Here is a 22,737-nt window from a genome sequence, read left to right on the forward strand (position 1 = left end):
GCACACTTATTTGGCAGTAACCTCTGCAAATAGGAGTGAATACCTGTGATATCTGATAGATTCTACCTTCACAAGTTAGGGTTGGCAGCACCTCTACCTGGAGGCCGGTATTCTTGGTGGCCTCACTGCAATGAGCATAGGTTGCCACTAGGTGGCAGTAAGCACCTTGGTTACATGGCCCCCACAGCCAGGAGTGCTCTGTGCTTGACCTGAAATTGACTGTACCCTCTATCCGATTTAGGGCTTCCTGGATAGTTCAGTTGGTAAAGAGTCAGCCTGCAATGCCTGGATCAGGAAGATCTGCTGGAAAAGGGACAGGCTACCCACTCCAGTATTCTTGGGTTTCCCTTGTGGCGCAGCTGGTAAAGAATCTGCCTGCAATGCAGGAGACCTGGATTTGATCCCTGGGTTGGGAAGATCCCCTGGAGAAGGAAAAGGCTGTCTACTCCATTATGGCCTGGAGAATTCCATAGACTGTATGGTCCATAGGGTTGCAAAGAGTCAGACACGACTGAGCGACTTTCACTTCACTTAGGTCACTTCTATTCATTTTAAATAGCTAAAAAGGCAAATATTAAAATCCTGAATCTAGATTTGCCTTTTAAAGACTAATATTACAGCAAAAGAAATATATCCCGTACCTTTCTCACTAATTCCAGTTGAGCCAGTTAATCCCTGTTAATCTTGGTGGGACCTTGATTCGACATGGCTACCTAACTTATCAGCGCTTTGGTTTTCTATTCTGAATATCAGAGATATTAATAGTGCCTACTTTGCGTGGTAAAAACTAGTAAATGGTCAATAAAAGTTAGTAATCATCCCCAAAGTTTATGGATGCTTCTCCCCATCTGAAATCCTTTCCTGCATTTTGTTTCCAGGAAAACTGATTTCTAGATACCCTTAGGATGCCTTTCCCCTCGACTTCTCTGTCCAGGCCAAAGATAATTTAGACACTGACTTTGGGCTATCAGAGTTTATTCAAACCCCTGTGGGGCTCCTGATTAGTTTTGAGCTCAGTGTGCTCTCTCCTCTGAGGCTTCCTAATTCCTCTCCTTCACCCAGCAAAAGCAGAGCAAAGGTGGGGGTGTTAAGTGACATACCCAAGCTCTTGCCAATCAGAAGGAAAGCAGTATTGGGGGAGAAGGGAGGAGAATCTTCCCATCACCTGTTATCAGTTACTTGTTAACTAGTAACCAGTTAATCAGTACTTGTGCCAGGACAAGATTTATTTTCTTAGAGGCCTGTTTCTTTTCACAGAATACTTTGAACAAAATTTAAATAAGGCTCTTGAGAACAGATTTGAAGTGGTTTCATGACCATGAAAGGGAGGAACAACAGGACATCGAAATAATAAAAATTGTTATGATGTTAAACAGAACTTGAATACTTTCACAAGCAGACATCTATGAAGAGCTACATGACCAATTTATGTGAACACAATCCATGTATTCACAAGCTTAGGGAAGGAGCTCAGGACTTCAATGCAATCAGGTCTTGAATCCTGGTGATCAGGGAACGCTTCCTGTAGGCGGCAGCATTAATTATAGAACCAGTATGTCAAGAAGTATTTGTTGAGTAGCTACTCTGTGTCAGGTCCTGGGTTTAGTAGATAGGAAGGTAAGTTATTCTCAGGAAAGGTGAAAAATCACTCATTTGTTTATCCTGTTGACGAATATTCACTGTGCAGTGCCACTGGGAATATAATCATTTACATGATAGATGTATTATCAGGGAAGACAGAAAAAAGATATATGATAGGTGAAGGTGAAATAAACAAAATGAAGAGTGTCAAGATGCGGCTGGGATGAGCCTATCTTCCCTAGCAGGGATCAGTAAAGGTCTCTCTGAGGAGGGAAGGTTTAAGCTGAAACCGAAAGGGTAAGAAGGAGCCAGGCATTTAAAAAGTGAGAGAAAAGGGAACAGTACTTGCAAAGTACTGTTTAAATCATTGAAACATTTTGTGTGTTTTAATCATTTCAAGATGGATGTGACTGGAACACAGCAGGCTGGAAGAAGAGTGAAAGATAAAGTTGGAGGGGCATCCAGGAACCAGACTGTGCAAGGTCTTAGGAAGATTCAATTTTACCTTCAAGTACAAAGGGAAACCACTGAGAGGGAGTACGGGACACACATAGTCATCTGGTAAATGGATGGGGGCGGAGCAGGGTGGGCAATTACACCAGCCAAGTGCTCTTTTCTGTGGGGAAGTGGCCATGAGCTCACAGGAAAGGTGTTCAGTACAGCTGAGTGCAAGGTGCATGGATTGGTAGGTGTGGGAGCCACTGAAGACCATTTTAGCCAATTTTCAAGTCCTGCTGAGTACAAAGCCAAGGCCAACTTCTGAGCAAAGAAGAGACTTTAGAGCTGGGTTTCAGAAAAAAGCCTTCTGAGGGAGGAAATCATGTTTGGTTTCAGTATTTTACAAGTTGTTCCACTGGCAGATAAAGGATGGATTAAGGCTTGGACTGGGAGTGGGAGGTGCTGGAGAAGTTGTGGAAAGAAAAGAGGAAAACTGTGGGGCCAAGGACAGATCCAACAAGGCTGTGGTTTCTTGGACAGTAGATATTTCAGGCTCATTCAGGGTAGGGTCTCTCAAAAGGATGAGACATCTAAGACTGCAAAAATAAAGAGTGGCTGATAGTTTTTATCAGGCCAAGGCTTGGACAAGACACTTTAGGTTTCTGAGAGTCAGTTTCCCTGTGGATTTGTGAGATGAGATGAAGGAGGGAGAGTGGCCAGAGGCTAGATTCATTTGTGATCTGCCCAAGCTAGGATATCTGTTATCCTGGATGACCAGATTGTGGTGAGAGGAACTGTGTCATCCCAAGGGCTCTGCTGGTTTTGGGGAAGGCAAGGCCCCAGGATGCCAGATGAGGGGTGGTTCACGTCTGGTTTCAGTCCAGTTTCGCTGTGTTCAGACTTTCAGTTCAGTTCAGTCGCTCAGACGTGTCCGACTCTTTGCGACCCCATGAATTGCAGCACGCCAGGCCTCCCTGTCCATCACCAACTCCCAGAGTTCACTCAGACTCACGTCCATCGAGTCGGTGATGCCATCCAGCCATCTCATCCTCTGTCGTCCCCTTCTCCTCCTGCCCCCAATCCCTCCCAGCATCAGAGTCTTCTCCAATGAGTCAACTCTTCACACGAGGTGGCCAAAGTACTGGAGTTTCAGCTTTAGCATCATTCCTTCCAAAGAACACTCAGGACCGATCTCCTTTAGAATGCACTGGTTGGATCTCCTTGCAATCCAAGGGACTCTCAAGAGTCTTCTCCAACACCACAGTTCAGACCCTAACAGCCATCAAAGCGCCTGGTCATCTGCAGCAGCGCTGTGCGGTCGGCAAGCGGCTGGGATTGTATCCCCAGCGAACAGGCAAGGAAATCGAGGCTCAGCGAGGCGCAGGAACCTTGCAGCGGGACGCAGCTCCTTAGTGCCACCATGCGCTTGGCATCCTAAGCCCGAGCCTTCGCCGCACACCGACCAGCCAGGCTGAAAACGACAACTCCCAGAATGCTAGTCGGCGTGGGGCCGGAACCGGAAGTGGAGTCGGAGGCGGGACTTGGTGAGTGCCGCTTCCGCCGCGGGAGGAGACTGGTTCAGGTACGTAGGGCATGTATTTGTGGGAGGAATCGGGCATGAGGGTCGGGCCTCTGATAGCCGCCTCCTTTGACCGTGTGGCAGAAGCCTGGGAAGCAGGCGCTCGCCCTGCAGTTGTGTGGCGCCAAACTCTTGATGATGGTCCTTTCTGCTTCCCGTCGCTTTCGCAGCCTGTGGGCCATACGGGGCCTACGTCGGGGTACTCTTCGAGCTTGGGGTCAGGGTGTTCTAGTGCTGAAGGTGCCAGAGGAGGAGAGCCGACTTTGGTAGCTAAAACCTAGAATGAAAAACTAAGAGAAGAGTTCAGAGGCTGGTCCATCACTTAGCGCCCAGGGATATATTCATCAGGTGCAACATGGGTTAGAAAAGTTCTGAGGCCTCCGTCAACTCAGAGATGGGGGTGGAGTGGAGGATTTATTAATTCAGCAAGTCTTTACTGAGCGTCTGTTATGTACGAAGCCTGTTTCCAGGCATAGAGGATATAGTGAACAATACAAACATAACACTTATAGGAGTGGGGACGTTCAGACCAAAAAATAAGTAAGATGTGTGCCATGTTGGAAAGGGAAAATTGGAATGTAGTGAGAAAGGTAGTAGTCATATAATTATCCAGGGGAAGAGAATTGAGGTAGAAAAAACAGCAAGTGCAAAGACCCTAAGGTGCTATATCCTTAGTATATTTAAGAAACATAAATATAGCAAGTATTGGTCAACAGCAAGTAGACCAGATAGTTCAGACAACAATAGATGATCAATAACAATCAGTGTAGGCCATTGTAAGTGTTCAGGAAAATAATCAATAAGCAATCTATAATAGGAATAGAAGAGAGTTTTATTCTAGCCAAATTGAGGAGTGTAGCACGGGAGACATAAAATCAGGAAGCACCTGAAGTGTGTTCCACCAGACAACAAAATGGGAGAACCTTATAAAGGTAAAAACTGCAAGGTTACAGTTAGTTACATGAGTTACTTGTCATGAATTATAATTGGAGCTGGCAAGAAATAAGGGTGCTTATTAGTAAGGATTGGTTAAGGTCTGAAATGGTTGCATAGTTATGAAAGGAGATCTTGAGACTGTAGGGTTGCAGCTGGCTGGTGTTATTCTGAATATGACTGATAGTGTCCTTGGGGGTCTGGTACAGTTCAAAGAAAGTTCAAGTTCTCAGTGGTGCAGAGACTTGTCTGAGACCAGATCTTCAGTGGCCACCCAATTCCATTTTTGTCTGCCTGAACTCTTACTCCATTTTAATTTCAATGGATCATTACAGAGATTTACTTTTTCAAAGATACACGTTTCCTATTATGTTGGTAGCACACTGGACTCAGAGGAGTAGCCATGAGCAATGGTTATAGCATTCTTAATCTGCCACTTGCCTCTAGACTAGAGCACTTTTTTTACATATCTTCCTCAGGGATTTTGAACACCACTTTGAAATTATTACACTAGTTAAGTGTGCTGTAACAATAATTCTTCGTATTTTTCTACCTCAACTCTTCTGATGGATATTACCCATTTCCTCTATGACTATGGCTTTCTGCTGCAGTAATATGTAAGTCAGAGGAGGGAATATGTAGATTTGAAAAGTGAATTCTGATACATCACCAGCACCTTAGAATCCTTGGTGGGATTTGGGCTGCTCTTTACCATAATTTTTGGCCAGCTCTAAACCTTCCAGGGTGTTTCTAGTATAGGACTTTGCATAGCATAGGTGCTTAGTAAATATTTGCTAAAAGAATGGTTTTTAAAAATGGAAACGTAATGGGATAGGTAGGTTTTACCATCTCTGTCTCACCCTCAACTCATACACGCATTCCAAAGAAAATGAACTGATGTCACTGCAGCAGTGAATAATTATTGCTTGGAGGTGTCAGGGGTCATGCCTGTCTTCTAAAGAGGAAATTTGGCTTCCTTACTACTGAAAGGTTTCTGCGCTTACATATTTCTCTAGAAGACACACATGCTTTTTTCTGTGTTAGTATTTTACACACTTTAACACTATTTGTCACTTGGATATAGGGAAATACTTCTGCAAGTATAATAGTTCCTTTTTCTAATCTGGGTGACAAGGACAGAGGACTAAACGCATGGACTGGAAATTGGAAGGGAGTGCTCAGAAAACAGAGTCACGGGTGCTGCAGGAGCACGAAATCACCCTAGATGACCCAGGTGAAGATGGTGTCTCTGAGAGCTTCCAGCTTCTACAGATTGATGTGGGATGTGAGCATTGGGAGCAAGAGACCCTGCCCACAGGCAGTGCAGCGTGGTGCTCGGTGAGTGGAACGAGTTGCCAGGTCACAGGCTTTGAGATGATGAAATGTCCCAGAGGCCGTATTTCAAGGATAGATCCTGGTAACGAGAAGATTGGGAATGAGTTAGGTGTATTCCAAGGGATGAGTTTCATGTTACCTGGTTTAAGGTTTAATTTCATTTGGATCATAGAAAAAGTAAATTAAGTTCAAGAGGAATCTTTGTATACCTCAGAAAGGTCAGGAAATCTCAACCCTGTTCCTAACAAATTTACTGTGACCTTGGGCATGCCACTTCTCTTTTCTGGGGTTCTGCTTTCTTGGCCATGCCACTTCTCTTTTCTGGGGTTCTGCTTTCTCTAAACACAATCTAGGCCATTTTTGTTTTTAAGACTAACACCGCTTTTCTCTCCTAATCCTATATCTAAATTTGAAAAATAAGTAACTATTTCTAATATTCATTTTCCTTTTTGGTGCTTATGAAGTTCTCAAACAATTTTGTTTTCTGGATAACATAAGAAAAATGTCCAAAGAAAGCAGAGGCACTGGGAAAAGATAGTTGCGGCAAAGAAGAGTAAAAGAAAACAAGAAAAAGAAAGACGAAAAGCCAACCGTGTAGAAAATTCAGGTAACGGTAAATTAGATTGTTCGTGTAATTATTAGTATATTTATTTGTTAGCAAACTGGTATCTGCTTGTTCCTGGAAGAGTGGGGATATTGTTTTTAAGTAAAAACATCTGGGAGATATGACCTATTGTTCTATTTTGTCGGGAATCAGAGTATCAAAGAAAGCAAAATTTAAGACTGCCTTTCACATATAGGCAGTCTAGTGCATATATGTGTTTATAAGCTCAGAAGTAGAAGGAATGATACTAACAACAGCTAATGTTTATTCAGGACTGTGTACTAGGTTCATTGCTAAGAATTTTACCTGGTTTACCATAAGGGGACTTTTATTATCCTCATTTTCTCAGCAAAGAGATTGAGGCTCAAAGCAGTTAAATAACATGCCCAAGATCATATAGGTAATAAATAAACAAACTGAACTCTGCCTTAGATCCAGCAGTGTGTTCAGAGCACTGACTTCACTGTTCTGCGATACCTACACTGCCTAATGAATGAATACCTTGTATGAGCTTCCAGTTTCTCTTCTTATGCAAAAAGTACTCACCTGGCTGAGGAGATTTAGTTCTTACTGAATAATATTTTTCTGCTTTTCCACTTTTATTCCTTTCTGGTATTTCTTACCCTAGGCATCTACCCGCAGCACAGCAAACGTTTTCTGAGATCCCTAATCAAGGAAAGACTTTTGGAAGCCAAGCACTCAGGCCCAAGACTCTGTATCGATTTGAGTATGACTAACCACATGTCTAAGAAGGTAAAGCATCCACTGAACTCTGAATGGCTGCTCACATGAGAGAGGTTCAGGTGGGAGCAGCTTTTACAAAGAGCATGACCAGCTCCAGTCTCTAGGATTCTCTAGAAATCCAGGAAATGTGCTTAGTTTTCTACACATGGCTACTCAGTTCCAAGAGGGCTATTGTAAATAGGAAGAGAATAGACATCCTTTGGTTTAGTTTAAGATTTTTTGCCTTATATTCTGTTTTAAACCCAACGCATTTGCCACTGTGTTCATGGTGTCCCAAGTCTAGAAGGAGCCTTTCAGGTGTAATTGTCCAGGGAAATCTTTGGCTTTCTGCTAGGGAGAGGAATGTTTGCCTGGTTGCATGTTGTGGGGAGATTACCTGGTGGGAGGTCTTGCTACACTGTAAGTGTTTTGTAAAGCCCTGTTGGTGAAGGATGGCTTTTCGCCCTAGGATTCTGCGGGTGGCTGAACACACAACACTCCACACCAGACAGATAAGATTGATAACAGTCACATGTACTCATCCGGAAAGGAGCATGATACTGCACAACATTTGGGCCACATGGGATTGCGTTCGGGAACAGAATAAATAGCCAGGGGTCATACTTTATAGGTTTCTGCAGGAAGATTGATTGATTTGTTGGAATAATGCTGTGGGTTGGCAGGAGCATTGAAACCCATTAAGATGCCCTGGAGGAGGGCATGGCAACCTACTCCAGTATTCTTGCCTGGAGAATCCCATGGACAGTGGAGCCTGCGACACAGTCCATGGGGTCGCAGCTAGTCAGACATGACAGAAGGGACTTAGCACACATGCACGCATTCAGGGATAAACAGGAACCCTTTATCAGAGGAATCCCTTTGATAAAAAAGAATTGTTTAGCTTGTGCACCTTATCAGTGGCAGCAGAATTTGGAGAGGAACTTGCAGCTCAGCCCTTCACAGCCCTCTCATTTTCACCAGATAACAAAGTGGCACACAGTATTGGACCTTGCTTTTGGGCCTTATACCTTAAAACGCATCTTTGTTTCCCATCGTCCCTGTTGTACGTGCTAGTGTCTCCATGTTTTTCAGAGAAATTAGTATCTGAGATTCTTCCAGGAAACCTCTAACTATAGCCCACTGAAAAGGTCAACCAAGAATTTTCTACTGTTTGTATTCATTGAGATATCAGATTAAATCAAAGCCTAAGGTTTCTTGTGTGTGTTTTTATTTTTTCCTGTACTGAACCAAGTCAGGCCAGATTGTGAAATAACCTTTCTATAAGGGTTATGTCTCTGAATCAGGATGGAAAGTTAAAAATTCCAAACCTATGACATTTCCTGGAGTTAGGGAGAATGTGCCAAGTTTACCTGAGGGAGTATAAAAATGCCTATACAGTAATCTAACCTCTTTTTAATAAATAGTAAATATCACATGGTAAGCTTTTTGATAAAAGCTAAAAGAGAAATAGAGTTACAAATATAGAAAACAAACTTACAGTTACCATGGGGTAAAGGGAGGGGCAAGGATAAATTGGGAGTTTGGGATTGACATATACACACTACTATGTATAAAATAGATAACTAATAAGGACCTACTGTCAGAGAAGGCAATGGCACCCCACTCCAGTACTCTTGCCTGGAAAATCCCATGGATGGAGGAGCCTGGTAGGCTACAGTCCATGGGGTTGCTAAGAATCGGACACGACTGAGTGACTTCACTTTCACTTTTCACTTTCATGAGTTGGAGAAGGAAATGGCAACCCACTCCAGTGTTCTTGCCTGGAGAATCCCAGGGACGGGGGAGCCTGCTGGGCTGCCATCTATGGGGTCGCACAGAGTTGGACACTACTGAAGCGACTTAGCAGCAGTAGCATCAGCAAGGACCTACTGTATAGCATAGGGAACTCTACTCAATATCTTGTAATGGCCTATATGGGAAAAGAGTCTAGAAAAGAGTGGGTTTAGGTATAAATGATTCACTTTGCTGTACACCTGAAACTTAATACAATATTGGACGTCAGCTATACTTCAATAGAAGTTTTTTAAAAAGCTAAAATAAATATATATACACATGTATATATATGTATGTATTAGCCAGTCTAGAAGGAGGGAGAGGTCTTAGTTTTTTCATTAACTGACTATTTCTGGGCTGGTATCATTACCTTGACTTTCATCTGTAAGGTATGATGCCATGGGATGTAACACAAGTGCATACATACGTGTACGCACTTGTGGAGTAAAAGGGGCCATTGTATTTCATGAGCTTTCCCAGAGTCGTATTCAGTGAACTTACTCAGTAACCATTTGTTGATAATGAATTTAGAAAGAGTGGGCATGTTACTACCCTAAGTTATCCTTACTTTGAAGGAATTAAGTAGACTGGCTGGACAGATCCGAAGGTTGTATGGTTCCAATAAGAAAGCTGACAGGCCATTTTGGATCTACCTCACTGGGTTCACCACAGACAGCCCCCTGTATGAAGAGTGTTTGAGGATGAATGATGGATTTTCCAGTTATCTGGTAAGCCTTATTTTGCATATTATTTGAATTGTCATTTGAAAAGTAGGTTGGAGGAGATAATAGTAAGTTTTTTAACTTTTTCATATTTTGATGTAAAAAAATTTTATATAATTTATATATTTTCACTATTACAGTCTTAAAAAATTTAGAACCTCTCATCGGTTCTTATATTTAAAAATTTTCATCCTTCCCACTGCATTGGAAAACTAGTATTACCAGTATCTAGGGCTGTATTTTGTATCTGGTGTATTTTATACTAGACTGCATTCCAGGAATGTTTTAGGGAAATGCCATGACTCCTTGTTCTTAAAGTGCAGAATTTGGAAACATGAGTTTTGAGGGGAAGAGAGAATCCTTATGGAAGTAATATGGATTTAAGATGAGTTTTAGGGAGTATTAAGTTATTTTCAGTACTTTCCTTAGGATCTCTTAAATGTAGACATTGGTATACAGGTAGGAATCTAGATCAGTGCCTAAGAAGTGACTCTAAAAGTGCCCTTGTGTGTTTGCATCGTGTAGCTGAGACTGAGTAGTGTGACCTTTCCCAGGGAGGTCCTCGGAGGCCCCAGGTGTGAAAAGTGCTGTTTGCATTGCTGCCCAATTAGTCATGGTGCTGTTACCTCATATCCCTCCTGTAATGCGCCATTCCCAGCTTTATTTCTCTGTACATGTTTTGTGATTCCTGCATATGAGCCAAACAGATCCACTCTAAGGCCCGTGTAGTTCAGCCCTCTTGCTTTCCTGTCTTCGTGCTTTTCTTAGATGATTCTCTCCAGTTTGAATACCTTTTCCTTTTGTCTGTGTCAGTCTCACCTCTTTTCAGAAACCCAGTTCCAGCATTCCCTTCACTACAAGGTCGTTGCTGGTGCTGTCATTCTCTCTCTGTAGTCCCAGGGCGTGCTCCCTGTGTGTCAGGGCCTCATTACCACTTTCTGTCTCATTTTGTAAGGTTGAATGTCTGTGCCTTTCTACTTCTGCTCCCCAACTGAGCCCTTTCTGAGAACAGGTTGTCAGACATGTATCCCCTTGGAGCACCTGGAGCCAGGCCTGATAGAAACCACTGCGTGCTCTGTAAGTGACTGGGTGCTGCAGTGTGGGCTGTGTCTTAATCTAGTTAACGCTACATTGGATTGTTTACATTTTTCAGCTAGACAGAACAGAAGAAGACTGCTTTAGTTTATTTCCTCTGGAAACCCTTGTGTACCTGACTCCGGACTCAGACCATGGTATGTTCTTTATGCAGTCATTGCTTCTTAGCCCTTTATTTCATTATTCCTGGTGTCAGAATTTGTTAAAGCCACCCATGGTGTATCCAAGGTAAAAAAGGAATGAACGTTAATTGCACACCTCTTATGGATAGAGACCTCACTGGATACATTGTATTTGTCCTGCCATGTGTACAAAGCTGCACAGATTTAGGGTCTCCATCCTCAGTTGGACCTTGTAAGCTACTTGGTAATCCTCCTGAGTTTTCCTGGTCACCTCCTTGCATTGACTCTTTTTGGATCAATGTCAGATAAGTTTTTTTTTCCCTGAAAATTATCTATTTCACATAATTTTCACTTTTATTAAGTTGATCTCAGTAGTTGTCTAATTATTTTATATTTCTCTGAAATTTTATCTCCTTTCTGAATCCTGATGGTGATCTGAGTCTGCCTATCTGATTAGATATGCCAGTGGTTTATCTATTTAATTGAACTTTCCAGGGGATTAGCAAATCTACTCTCTTTTCATTTCCTATTTCATTAAATTTCTACTTTTTATCATTAATAAATTCTTTCCTTTTACAATCTTTGGATTTAGAAATTATAAAACAGATTAATCTTAATGGCCTTTATTTTTTCATTAGCTCTTGAAAATGTTGATCTAAACAAAGTTTACATCCTTGGTGGACTTGTGGATGAAAGCATTCAGAAGGTAAGTGTACATTTTAGGCCTGACAACTGCATTTTGAAAAATGAAGCTTTCTTTTAGAGGCACCTGCCCTGTCGTAATCGCACCCAAAAGACGTGAGAATCCAGAAGGAGTAGGAATAAAGAGCCTACTCTATCTAGGTTGACCCTCCTACTTGCCAAGTTCCCTCTCTTATCACCAATGTTAACAATCCTGATACCTGACAGAATCCAGTCAGGGACTAGAGTGGGGAGTATTTGGTAATTACATAAATAGCCATTATTGAATTCCTTTCTTATTTTCTTATCTTCAGTTCTGTAGGGATTACTCTGATCTTGACCAAGGAATTTGTTTAAAAAAAAAAAAATGGTTGGCTGTACCAGATCTTAATTGTGGCACATGAGATCTTTAGTTGTGGCACGTGAGATCTAGTGCCCTGACCAGGGCTCACACCCAGGCCCCCTGCATTGGGAGCCAGGAGGCTTAACCACTGGACTGCCAGGGAAGTTCCTACCAGGGAAGCTTTCAACATTCTTACCAATTATTTGTTCTTTGTTGAAACAGTAGTTTGTTCCTTCTTGGATCATCTTCCCTGTTGACAGACGTCTTACCCATAATCTCAACCGCAGTAGAATTGTCCAGGTTTCTTTTGTTGAATTTGAATTTTATGAGAATAATTGGAGTTTTGAAACACACTTCTATTATACAAATATTTGTTGAGATAATTTTGTATGCTTAATAATTAGGATATTCTGTAGATGTAAATAATGATATAATGGTTAAAATGTACAAAAAGGAGCACAGCGAAAAATAAGTCTATCTCTCATCTTTGTCGCCCAGCGTCTGCAGTGTGAGGCAGCCATGGTTTTCTTGTGTATCTCTTGATATATTCTGTGACCACACAAGTATGTATTTATGGGTTTATGGGCATGTTAAATTAATATATTTTTTCATGTATAAGAGTGTATTTTTTCATATGTATGTGAGATACATACACATATTTAACACAAATGATATTTAACTGTACTGCATTTATTCTAAAAAAAGTCAGTGTTCCACGACTCCATAATGATAGTCTTAAAATATGGACAGGAGGTAGGGGTAGGGGAGCGCTGTAAAGAATGTCAGCTAATAAATGAGAAACGAATAATAGAATTGAAAAGTCGCCATTTTGTCACTCCCAGTGTAATCATTGATTCAGGGAACTGACTGAAAGAAAGGTTGTGAGGGAACTAACTATTCATGTGGTCTCAAAGTAGCAGCCCACGGATTAGAAAGGCAAAAGTGTACCCTTAAAATGGAGTGATCTGGAGTTCACCATCTTAACAAATGATCAAGCAGAATCCCCAGTGGTGGCAAGTACCTCCTTATGATGGAATCTCACCTGTGATGTATTCTTACTAGAAAATGTTTAAACTGAATTTAATCATCAACAGACCTAGGATGTGAGACATTCTATAAGACAACTGGACCAGACTTTCAAAGAAGTCAGTGTAATGAAACCTGATATGGCTATGGGGGCTATTTTAGGTTAAAAAGATTAAAAAGACAGAACAGCAAAGTGCATCTCCTGCAGCAGAGTGACAGCCCCTTTTTTGAAGCATACAGTTCTAGAGGGCCAGTGAGCAGTGTGTAATATATAGATGCACAAATGTAACACACTGTCCTCTTTATTTTCCACCAACATTTAAACTGAAAAATAACTGGTACGAAGATTTGTCAAAGGTATAGAACTTTCTGGTTGCTACTTAAGAGTTTGGCTCCTTCACTGCTGCTGCTGCTAAGTTGCTTCAGTTGTGTCTGACTCTGTGTGACGCCATAGATGGCAGCCCACCAGGCTCCTCTGTCCCTTGGATTCTCCAGGCAAGAACACTGGAGTGGGTTGCCATTACTTTTCCAATGCATGCATGCATGCTAAGTCGCTTCAGTCGTGTCCGACTCTGCAACCCTATGGACAGCGCCCACCAGGCTCCTCCGTCCATAGGATTCTTTATGCAAGAATACTGGGGTGGGTTGCCATTTCCTCCATCACAGAAATATACTAAGAACAGCATTTATTCAAGGGGAATCATTTTATCTTTAAGTGTTCAGAGAACAGAAACTAGACTGTAAACTCCTTCAGGGCAGCATCCAAGTCTCCTCCTGTGTACTCTAGTTCAAAGTAATTATAAAATAATGGAGTAGACTTTAATAATCACAGCTCATATATGCAAGAGGTTGTTAACTTTCAAAGAAGTCCTTTGAGTAGCTGTACCTTTATTTCATCCAAATTGCATCACTTAAAACATTTTTGGAAGGTCTTTCTTGGAACCGTGTTTCATGTGAATCTGAGAGGCTAGTAGTCCAGTGTCAGAAGAAGGAAGGTGCTAGGCCTGCTCTATGCTGTTCCAGTTCTTTAGACCACACCCACAGTGGTCAGTCAATATGGGATGATAAATGAAAAGACATTGACAAGCTAGAACAAGTTCAGAAGAGGTTGACCTGAATAATGAAGGGACTCAAAACTAAATCATGGTCAAGGAAAAGTTGACAGAACTGAGACTGTCAGCCTGGAGATGAGAGGATTCATAGGGCACGATCCCTGCCTTTGAGTATCTGAATGGCTGTCCTGTGGAAGGGCCATTTGACTTGCCTGGTATGGCTCTGGAGGAAAAGAACTAGAACAAATGACCAGAAGTCTCAGAGGAAATAGAAAATGTGCCTCAATATCAAGATTTCCTATTAACTGCTACTATCAGAATTGGAATGGGTTACCCCAGGACGCATGAACTCCCTGTCACAAGAGTTGTCCATTTAAAGCCAGAGGCCACCTGGGAACGAGGTCATAGAGAATAGACAAACATTGAATGGGTGGTTGAAGTGGAATAGTTGACTATCAAGGTCCCTTTCAAACCTGAGTATGCTAATTTTCTCAGTAATCTAAAACTTTAATCCTGAGATTCCAAATATGTAGATGACTTTCCTGGATCTTCTTAAAAGGTAGTGAGTATAATTTAAACTCAGTCCATGACTCAGGGACATCTTTAAGGGACATTAATAACTGTACTGTAATGCTTAATGGCCTCAGTACTCTGAAGCTAAATGACCTCGGATTGTTGGATTTTTTTGAGTTCTGTCTCCTTTTTGTAGTTTTCAGAACCTTGCCTTTTCATCGGGCTGTATCGGGCTGTATGTTCTTATACCTTAATGCTGTCTTGTTGCTAGTGGTGTAATTAACTTGAATCCCGTCTCCTCATTTCTAATTTGCTGCTACCAGTTGGCGGTGGCTGACAACTCCAGATATCCAGAATTGGATCTTACTGAATTCGGGCCAGTAATGTTCTCTGGTTGATTAGACTGCTTGGATTTTTGGATGCAGATTGTGACTGCAGATATGCCTCTTTTTACTTCCTTCCTTCTTGGTTGTATTGATAAGTAGCCGCAAGTAGAAGCTAGCAGATAAATGGCTTCCAAATAAGTGGGTTATTGCTGCATAAGCCATTTCTTACTTGCCAGAAATACTCATTATCTGCAGTTTCTTCCTTTCTATTTTTTTAATACACATCATTTAATTATGATTACAGATGTAAATGGTAAATGAGAATTCTCACAATTTGCTCTGCTGCATATTACATTGAGAATAACTTCATGTATTATTTTTATAAGAAAAATGTTTGTGATTTACAGAAGGTGACATTTCAGAAGGCCCAAGAACACTCTGTTAAGACTGCCCGCTTACCAATCCAGGAATATATGGTCAAATGCCAGAATGGGAAGAACTATCATTCAGAGATACTGACCATCAATCAAGGTACTGCTCACATGGCCCATGCTTAATATATGTTAGTTATGCTACTGCTTCTTTACATTGTATTTAAGTATAAATGGTCCTTGAAGCAGCCTCCCATGTGACTAATGTGCTTGGACTTTATTGTATGCACTTTGTGACAGGTATCCTGGCCTCTCAGAGGCATTTTGCATTTTCTTCCTATTCCCAACTGTGTTACAGATGGTTGAAATTGTTTCTTTGTCCTAGTATGCCATGCCTTCAGCCTGTCACCGAACAGTGAATTCCTGTTTGTCCTTCATGATTCCATTCACAGGCATCTTGGCTGCTCCCTTCCCCTTCAGGCCATGTCAGGCCCCTCTGTTGTGTTCCCATTGTACTGTGTCCCTCTCTGCTGCAGCATTGTCCATTCACAGGCCTGTATCTCTCAATGTAGGTTGAGATCCTTGTAGGTAAGCAGGGCCTTTGTCTTTGCCTGTCTCCCCAGGAGACATAGGTGGTACCATATGTGGTGGAGTAGATCTGTTGATTGAAATATTCCAGAACACTTTTTTCCTTGTTAGTCATATACTAATTCTCTTTTTTCCTCTGTGTGGTCCCTTTGTTTTCTGTTTACCCTTCTAACAGTGTTTGATATCCTGTCTACTTACTTTGAGACTCAAAACTGGCCTGAAGCATTGAAGAAAGGAGTTTCTTCCAGAAAAGGCTATGTTCTTCGGAACTCAGTGGAATGATAGAGAGCCTAAGGAGGCAGCTGCAGGAGGTGAAGTTGCTGGAGTTGTCTTGACCAAAGAGCAGAGCAGAAGATGGTGGTAGTACTCATTGGCCTTTACTTGACATCTTGGCTGTTCACTGGGATGAAGAGGGACCACATTTTATGCTCTTTTGTATCTCCCATAGTGCCTGTCTCACAGGAAGTGCCCAGATACATGTTGACTAACTAGAAAGTTTACATAACAATGAATTAGCCCTAAGACTACATGGCTTTGGATGTGTTAATTCATCTTCTGTACATCTATTTGTGAAATAGCTACTCCTAAGAGTAGCTTAAATAATCAAGTAAGAATTATTCTATCACGAGTTGAATTTTCATTGCACAGGCATCATAAAGTTGCATGACTTTGTCCAGCCATCTCAAACATGCTGATTTTCCCCAGCTCAGTAATATGCTATACAGACTTTGCAGGGTCAGCCTGTCCTAACAGCCCTGCTTTAAGCCCCCATAGCATTTTGTTCCATCTGTGTGGCTCCTACTTTGTCTCCCCTATTCTGAGGATGGGCAGTGAGTGTTTCTTTCTTCCTAATAGTAGCCTTGTAACAATTTGTGGCAGTATCTTTGTATCCTTATGAGCTTTGTACCAACTAGATTCTTCATATATACTTGTGATTAACAGGTCAAATTGAAAAGCACACAGTATTGTAAGTCTAACTTGAAGAGACAGAAAATACATTGCATCTGTCACAAGTATGTTAGGTAACCTAAATCTCAGTGATCCCTTTTTTTCATGTCCTAGTCAGGTAGAGTTGCTTCAGTTACTCTAGCCAGTTTGGGTTAGTAAACTTGTTAATTTAGCTGCTAGCAAGTTCAGAAAATGTATTCTATATCTTAGAAGAATCAAAAGGTTACTTTTCTGCTCTGTCCCCTCTCCTTCACAATTTAAGTTCCTCAAGAGCTGTGATCACTTGATATATTTTATCAGTGTCTTTTTACTACTTACAAATGGCCCAGTCTTCAGGAAACATGTTTAGGAATACATAATGCTCCTTGGTCTTTATCAGCTTACTGAATGTGTTCTATAATCCTTGGTCTTTATCAGCTTACTGAATGTGTTCTATAATCCTTGGTCTTTATCAACTTACTGAATGTGTTCTATAATCTGTCATCGGAAAGAACCTATGGATAGGCTTCAGGGGTCTGTAACTAGGTCTCTTAACAGAACCACTGACCTGGATCATCTGTCAGGCTTCATTTTCACCTTTAAAGGCTTTGCTTAAAATGCAAATTTCCTCTCTGACTCCCTCACAAACCTCGTTTTTTTTCCAAAACCCACAAGTAGTTTTTTGTTTGGCTTCCCAGAAATGATTTTAACAAAGTAAGATCTGGCTAGACTTGGAATCAGAGACCTTCATTATAGTGTTATCTATAGAACAATAAAAAACTACACATATCTAAAATATCCTATAACATGAAAATGAAATATTATACAACTATTGAATTTTTAATAGCAGTCACAAAATATATTACATGTTGTTTAATGTGGACAAAGTATACAATGGAGTGGTATATAGAGTATAATCCTGTAGTTCCAATTTGAAAACCATACATTCACATACAGTAGTTGAGAATGTAGGCCAAGTTAATCCATGCCTCAGTTTCTTCAACTAGAAAGTTAAATGTCTTTGCAGTTACTAAGTGAATTAATCCATGCAAAATACTTGGAACCAATAATTGTTAGCTGCTACATACTCACCCACTAAATAGTGGGATTACAGGTGGTTTTTGTTTGCTTTATATTTTTTTATGTATTCTGCATTTTCTTTGGTGAACATATTTTACTATCAGAAAATAGTTTTATCTTAATGCTCACTTCCACTTACAGAAGCTACACTCTAGCAAAGTAATAGTTAACATCAAATAAACTGTAACAGTAACTGTTAGTAAACTTTATTGTAAAAAACAAAAAACTACATCATGGCTTCATGATTTTTCTCACCCATAAGAATCTGGGTGGCAACCAGTAACTTTTTTATAAAAATATTTTATTTAGCACTATAATAGACAATATGTACATTCACATCTTGTCTCCTGAAGATTTAATGTGGAATTCACCTGAGAAACCTTTTCCCCAGGAAACCCAGTCTCTTGGTTCAGCTGACCCATAAAAAAGCCCACATAGGTCTTCAGCTCTCTGCCAATCTGGAGAAGATTTGTTTTCTTTGATCTGCTGTCATGTGTTCACAAGCTTCTAAAATGTTTGCCAAAATCAGAGTCTGCTGAATGGTTTTTGCCTTAACCCATATTCTTCCATTCATTCCAAATACTATCTCCAGGGGGTAGAGTTTTCCCACTTCTTGTAGGATTTCGCAGTCTGGAGCTAACAGCCTGGTGAGGAAGGGAAAGAAAACAAAACTTTATTAAGTGACAGGGTGTGCGCCTTGACTTTACTTCAGGGGACTCCTTTTTTGGGCAGTTCTCCCCAGTCACTCAGAGCTCCACCAACATCATTGCAAAACAACAAGGCACATGAAAACATCTACTCCCCTTTTTCTTCCAAGAAGCTTTATAACTTACAGGTATACCAGAGGTCACAATGGTGGGCTATCCTCTAAAGAAACCAATCTCCCTATGCCACCAACTTCACAAAAAAACATATAAAGTTCTTCCTTCACATTGTCAGAGCACCTTAATTCTAGACTTAAGAACTGTAGCTTTTTTATTGTCTCTGGTGCTAAAAGAACACTTTAACCTTATTTTCCTGACCATGTAAATTATTCTTAGGTATTAAATTCAATACTTGGAGGAGAGTGTTGACTCTTTCAAACCACAAAATGTTGCTTGGTTAATAACATGCTTCTTTAAATGTCCTGAACTAATTCTGCAAATCTGCAAAATAAGTAGCAAAGAGAGATATGGAAGATAGCTGCGAACCTCAGCTTTAGGAGTAAAGCCCTTTAACAGGGCATAGCTTTGGGTAGGTGAAGATCTAAACCTAACAAAGAGAATCTGCCTCTGGGAACTATTAAAAGAACAGTAAAGCAGGAGCCTTTTGTAAATGTCTGCATAAGTCTGAGGGTCACATCACTCTAGCTTAATTTGGCTCCCATTATAAGAGAAATATGATTTTGTATTAATAAAATACAGATAATAAATTGCATCTGTATTCAAGTAACTTAGAAGGGGGAACGCCAGTTTTCACATTTGGTCTGAGTATATATAAGGAACAACTGGCCTACCAGCAGAGAAGTCCAGATTCCATATCAATACAGAAACTATAATGACAAATAGGTCTGAATTTTATCTATTCACATTGAGAGGATGGGGCTAAATGCAAATGCAAGAGTTTACAACTGTGCTAAAATGGATACTGATTTTAACTTTGAAGAGATAACAGCCATTGTTATAGCCAAAGATTAGTCAGCTTTCTAAGAAGGTATAATATAAAAGACAACAGGCAAGCTGGAAAGCATCAGACTTACTTTCTAATTAAGCCCAAAGTGACTTTAAAAAGCAGACCATCCTGTCCAATCACACCCATTCCATTGGCTCGTCCACAGCTGTCAATACAGACCATCTCTGGTTCCATGTCTTTATTAGCAACCACAAATTGGCCATAGATGAGATCTCCGACCTACAATGATAATTAAAAAACATCGTTTCTTCTCAGCAAACTATGCTACAGGTGCTGCTATTGGCTGTTTTCAATAGGCGTCAATGCCAGTCATCTGCAATTCTGTGGCTAAATAACAGACTACACTCCAGGATTCTCACAGTCCTGCTGGAGTTGTGTCCTAAAAGAAGGCAAATTAAAGCGTGTACCCTCACCCTTCCCTTCCCAGAAAATCCCCAGACTGGGAGCCTCAGCAAAGCCAGAGTGCCCACTGGGGTTACACTGTCAACTACAGTAGCCACTACTCACATGTAATTATTTAAACTTACATTTAATTAAAACGATGTACTTAAAATGCAGTTTTTCAGTTGCATTAGCCACATTTCAAATGCTCAATAGCCATGTGTGACTTAGTGGCTCCCATAATACTCAGTGCATATGTAAAACACTAGCATCACCACAGAGTTTTATTGCACAGCACTGCTTTAGGGAACTACACAAGCAACAACCCCTGGCATGCAAATTGTTCAAAGCAAACAGAACACTGGCAATTCATTGACTGTTCTCCATACAATAATTACTTTAAAAGCTTCAAGAGTTAAACTTCAAAATGACAAAAACTATGGAAATGAAGAAAAACTATGGTACTTGTTTCATTAAGTACCAACAACTGCTGGTTACTCAAGGAACTAGAGAGAACATGCTCTGCCTTTTAGAAGCATTTAGTTTCAGAGGGCAGTGGGGATATATATGTAAACAAACTTCATTCACAGCTGAATCCAGTAAGTAAGAAAAATGACTGAGAATTAGGGATGTTTTTACAGAGGGGTAGTGGTGCTCAGCCTGGGTCTTGAAAGACCAGAATGTGTTCCACAGGTTGAGAAGAGGATAAAGCAGTCCAGACAGAGGGAACAGCATTACAGGAGCAGGAGATTATGAATTGAGTGGTGCTCTTAAATAGTTCGGTGTAATTCAGGCAGGGCCACATGGAGATATAATTATGGATGAGGGAAGACCTCTGGAAATAGTAATATGTAGGCTTTGAAGAACTTTTTCTTTTGCAGAAAGGGGTATGAGAGGCTGTCAGCTCTTAAAAGCCTGGATGAAGGGGCAGAAGTGTACAGGTAGGATGTTACTAAGGAGGTCACTGACTTAAGTCCAGTCAAGAGACAGCCAAGGCCTGAACTTGCAAAATGGACATAAAGGGGTGGACATGTGGCAAATCAGAGAGACTTGACACGAGGGATGAGTGAGAAAAGGCAAAGAAACCTCCACATTTCTGGCTTGGATGGACAGGAAGAGTGTGGCCATGCTACCTGAAAAGCCCAAGTTGAAACTTGAAGTAGCAAGACTGCTTCTCTTGTCAGCTGCAAAATGGGATTGTTGGGAAACAGTGATGTAACTGAAACTGTGAGATACAAGTCCCAGGACCCACATCCAGGAAAGACGGATGAGTGATGTGGCAATTTCCACCACTGTTCCTTCCTTCCTCCCTAAGCCTCTGGCTTACTTCTTTGTCCAGTGTATATGGATATAACAAACAACAGATACAACCTTTCAATTCAGCAGAGATGAAAACATCCCCCAACATAGCAAATGTAAACTAAGTATGTGGCTTTGGTCCCAGAGGTGGAGCATCTGAAAGAATTCTTGAAGCCTGGAGTGATTACAAAGATGCTCTAAGATCATCCAATAGCACTAGGAAAATCAGACAGTTCCGGTAGCCTTCTGGATATATGACTGTTTAGGAAATGGATATTTGCTACTTTTGAAACCAAAGGTCCTGTTGTTACCTGCACATTAGGTCTGTTTCTTTTAGTTGCACCTTCAAATGCCAAGTAAGACAGGGAAGCTGGCTCACTCCCTCCAACATCAACTTTGAATATGTCTCCAGACTTAGCTGTCACTATGCCAATCACATGGTCTCCTTTCACCGGGACATACTACAAAAAAATGAGAGAACAACCATAAATGACAATCATTTTTAAGACATCTTCAACAAGTGCTCAGCGGTTATGTTTATCAGTTAAATATTTAGAAAATATTTTAAAACCCATGTTTACAAATCAATACAAACCTTACAACAAACCTAATCATGTCACTCTCCCTAAAAGAAAACCAATCACATGATAAAACTCTCAGATTTCCAGCTTCTAACAGTGTTCATTTAAGTCTGTATCATCTTATTTCTTCTGAATTCTTATCAGAAACTCCCTAGCTTTTGTTTGCGAGAGTCCAGTGATACAGGGGTCCTCAACCAAGCAAGGCCATTCTGTTGTTAGTTTCTTCCTATGTGAAATTTCTTACTTATTCTAAGAGAAACTGAACTCCCTGTGACATCCACTCATTGAACTTGATTCTTTGGAACCCCGAAAGGCAAGTCTGTTGCTCCCTGACCTATGGGGTTTTGAAGACAATGACCACGTCTCACAGTCTTTATCCCCTTATGCGCCCTTATATTCCCAGGCTCGTTTCTTTACTGGTCGCCCATCTAGGGCCACGTTCCAGCTGTTCACGGTCCCTCTAAAAGAATTGTAGAAGTAAGCACAAGACTCTAGTGGCTCTTGGCTAGCCTTACCAGAGGAAGGCTCCAGGGCCCCTTCCGTGCTTCCGAAGAGTATCCTCAGCCTTCTCCCGGCCGGACAACCCCTCCGGAGTCCCAGCTTACCCGTTTCTGCTGCGAGTCCACCCAGTAAACGCCACCGCCGCTGCCACTGCCGGGTTCCTTGTGACGGAGCCGGCCGCACTTGGTGACCAGCAGTCGGTCGCCGCAGCGCCGCAAGCCTGGGCCGCACACCACGCGTCCCCGGGAGCGCGCTGCGGCGTTTAGGCGCAGCGGTCGCTCCCCTGCACCTCCTGGGCCGTCTCCGTCCTCCTGATCTGGCAGTAGCAGCTCCTCGCCCGGCAGCACCACTTGATCCAGCACCGTCCGCGCTGCCCGCGCCCTGCAGCCAGCCAGGGACTCCGCTGGAACACCCGCTGCTTCGGCCATCACGGGCGTCACTATACAGTTTCCGGCTTCCGGCTCCGCGACC

The 22,737-nt window shown here is 41.6% G+C and overlaps 2 protein-coding genes across 6 annotated transcripts; one reads left to right on the forward strand and one right to left on the reverse strand.

Annotated features, from left to right (window-relative positions):
- Positions 1–3,565: 3,565 nt before the first annotated feature.
- On the forward strand, positions 3,566–16,448 carry TRMT10B (tRNA methyltransferase 10B). 5 transcript variants are annotated; one of them, XM_059889087.1, is made up of 9 exons: positions 3,566–4,530; positions 5,667–5,869; positions 6,365–6,473; positions 7,099–7,223; positions 9,563–9,715; positions 10,863–10,941; positions 11,565–11,632; positions 15,275–15,398; positions 16,002–16,353. In XM_059889087.1, exons 1-9 carry the CDS (start codon positions 4,512–4,514, stop codon positions 16,106–16,108), a joined length of 987 nt encoding a protein of 328 aa, XP_059745070.1. In that variant the 5' UTR covers positions 3,566–4,511; the 3' UTR covers positions 16,109–16,353. The 5 variants fall into 5 exon arrangements, with proteins under 5 accessions (XP_059745070.1, XP_024851479.1, XP_024851477.1 ...); XM_024995711.2 differs by having other exon boundaries at positions 3,566–3,601; XM_024995709.2 differs by having other exon boundaries at positions 3,566–3,601; positions 5,672–5,869.
- Positions 16,449–18,023: 1,575 nt separating this feature from the next.
- EXOSC3 (exosome component 3) lies at positions 18,024–22,709 on the reverse strand. Its single transcript, NM_001035397.2, has 4 exons — positions 22,371–22,709; positions 21,496–21,645; positions 19,572–19,723; positions 18,024–18,477 (listed from the first exon to the last, which is right to left on the reverse strand). Exons 1-4 carry the CDS (start codon positions 22,692–22,694, stop codon positions 18,276–18,278), a joined length of 828 nt encoding a protein of 275 aa, NP_001030474.1. The 5' UTR covers positions 22,695–22,709; the 3' UTR covers positions 18,024–18,275.
- Positions 22,710–22,737: the final 28 nt, after the last annotated feature.

Source organism: Bos taurus, chromosome 8 (genome assembly GCF_002263795.3).
Source record: "Bos taurus isolate L1 Dominette 01449 registration number 42190680 breed Hereford chromosome 8, ARS-UCD2.0, whole genome shotgun sequence".
NCBI lineage: Eukaryota > Metazoa > Chordata > Mammalia > Artiodactyla > Bovidae > Bos > Bos taurus.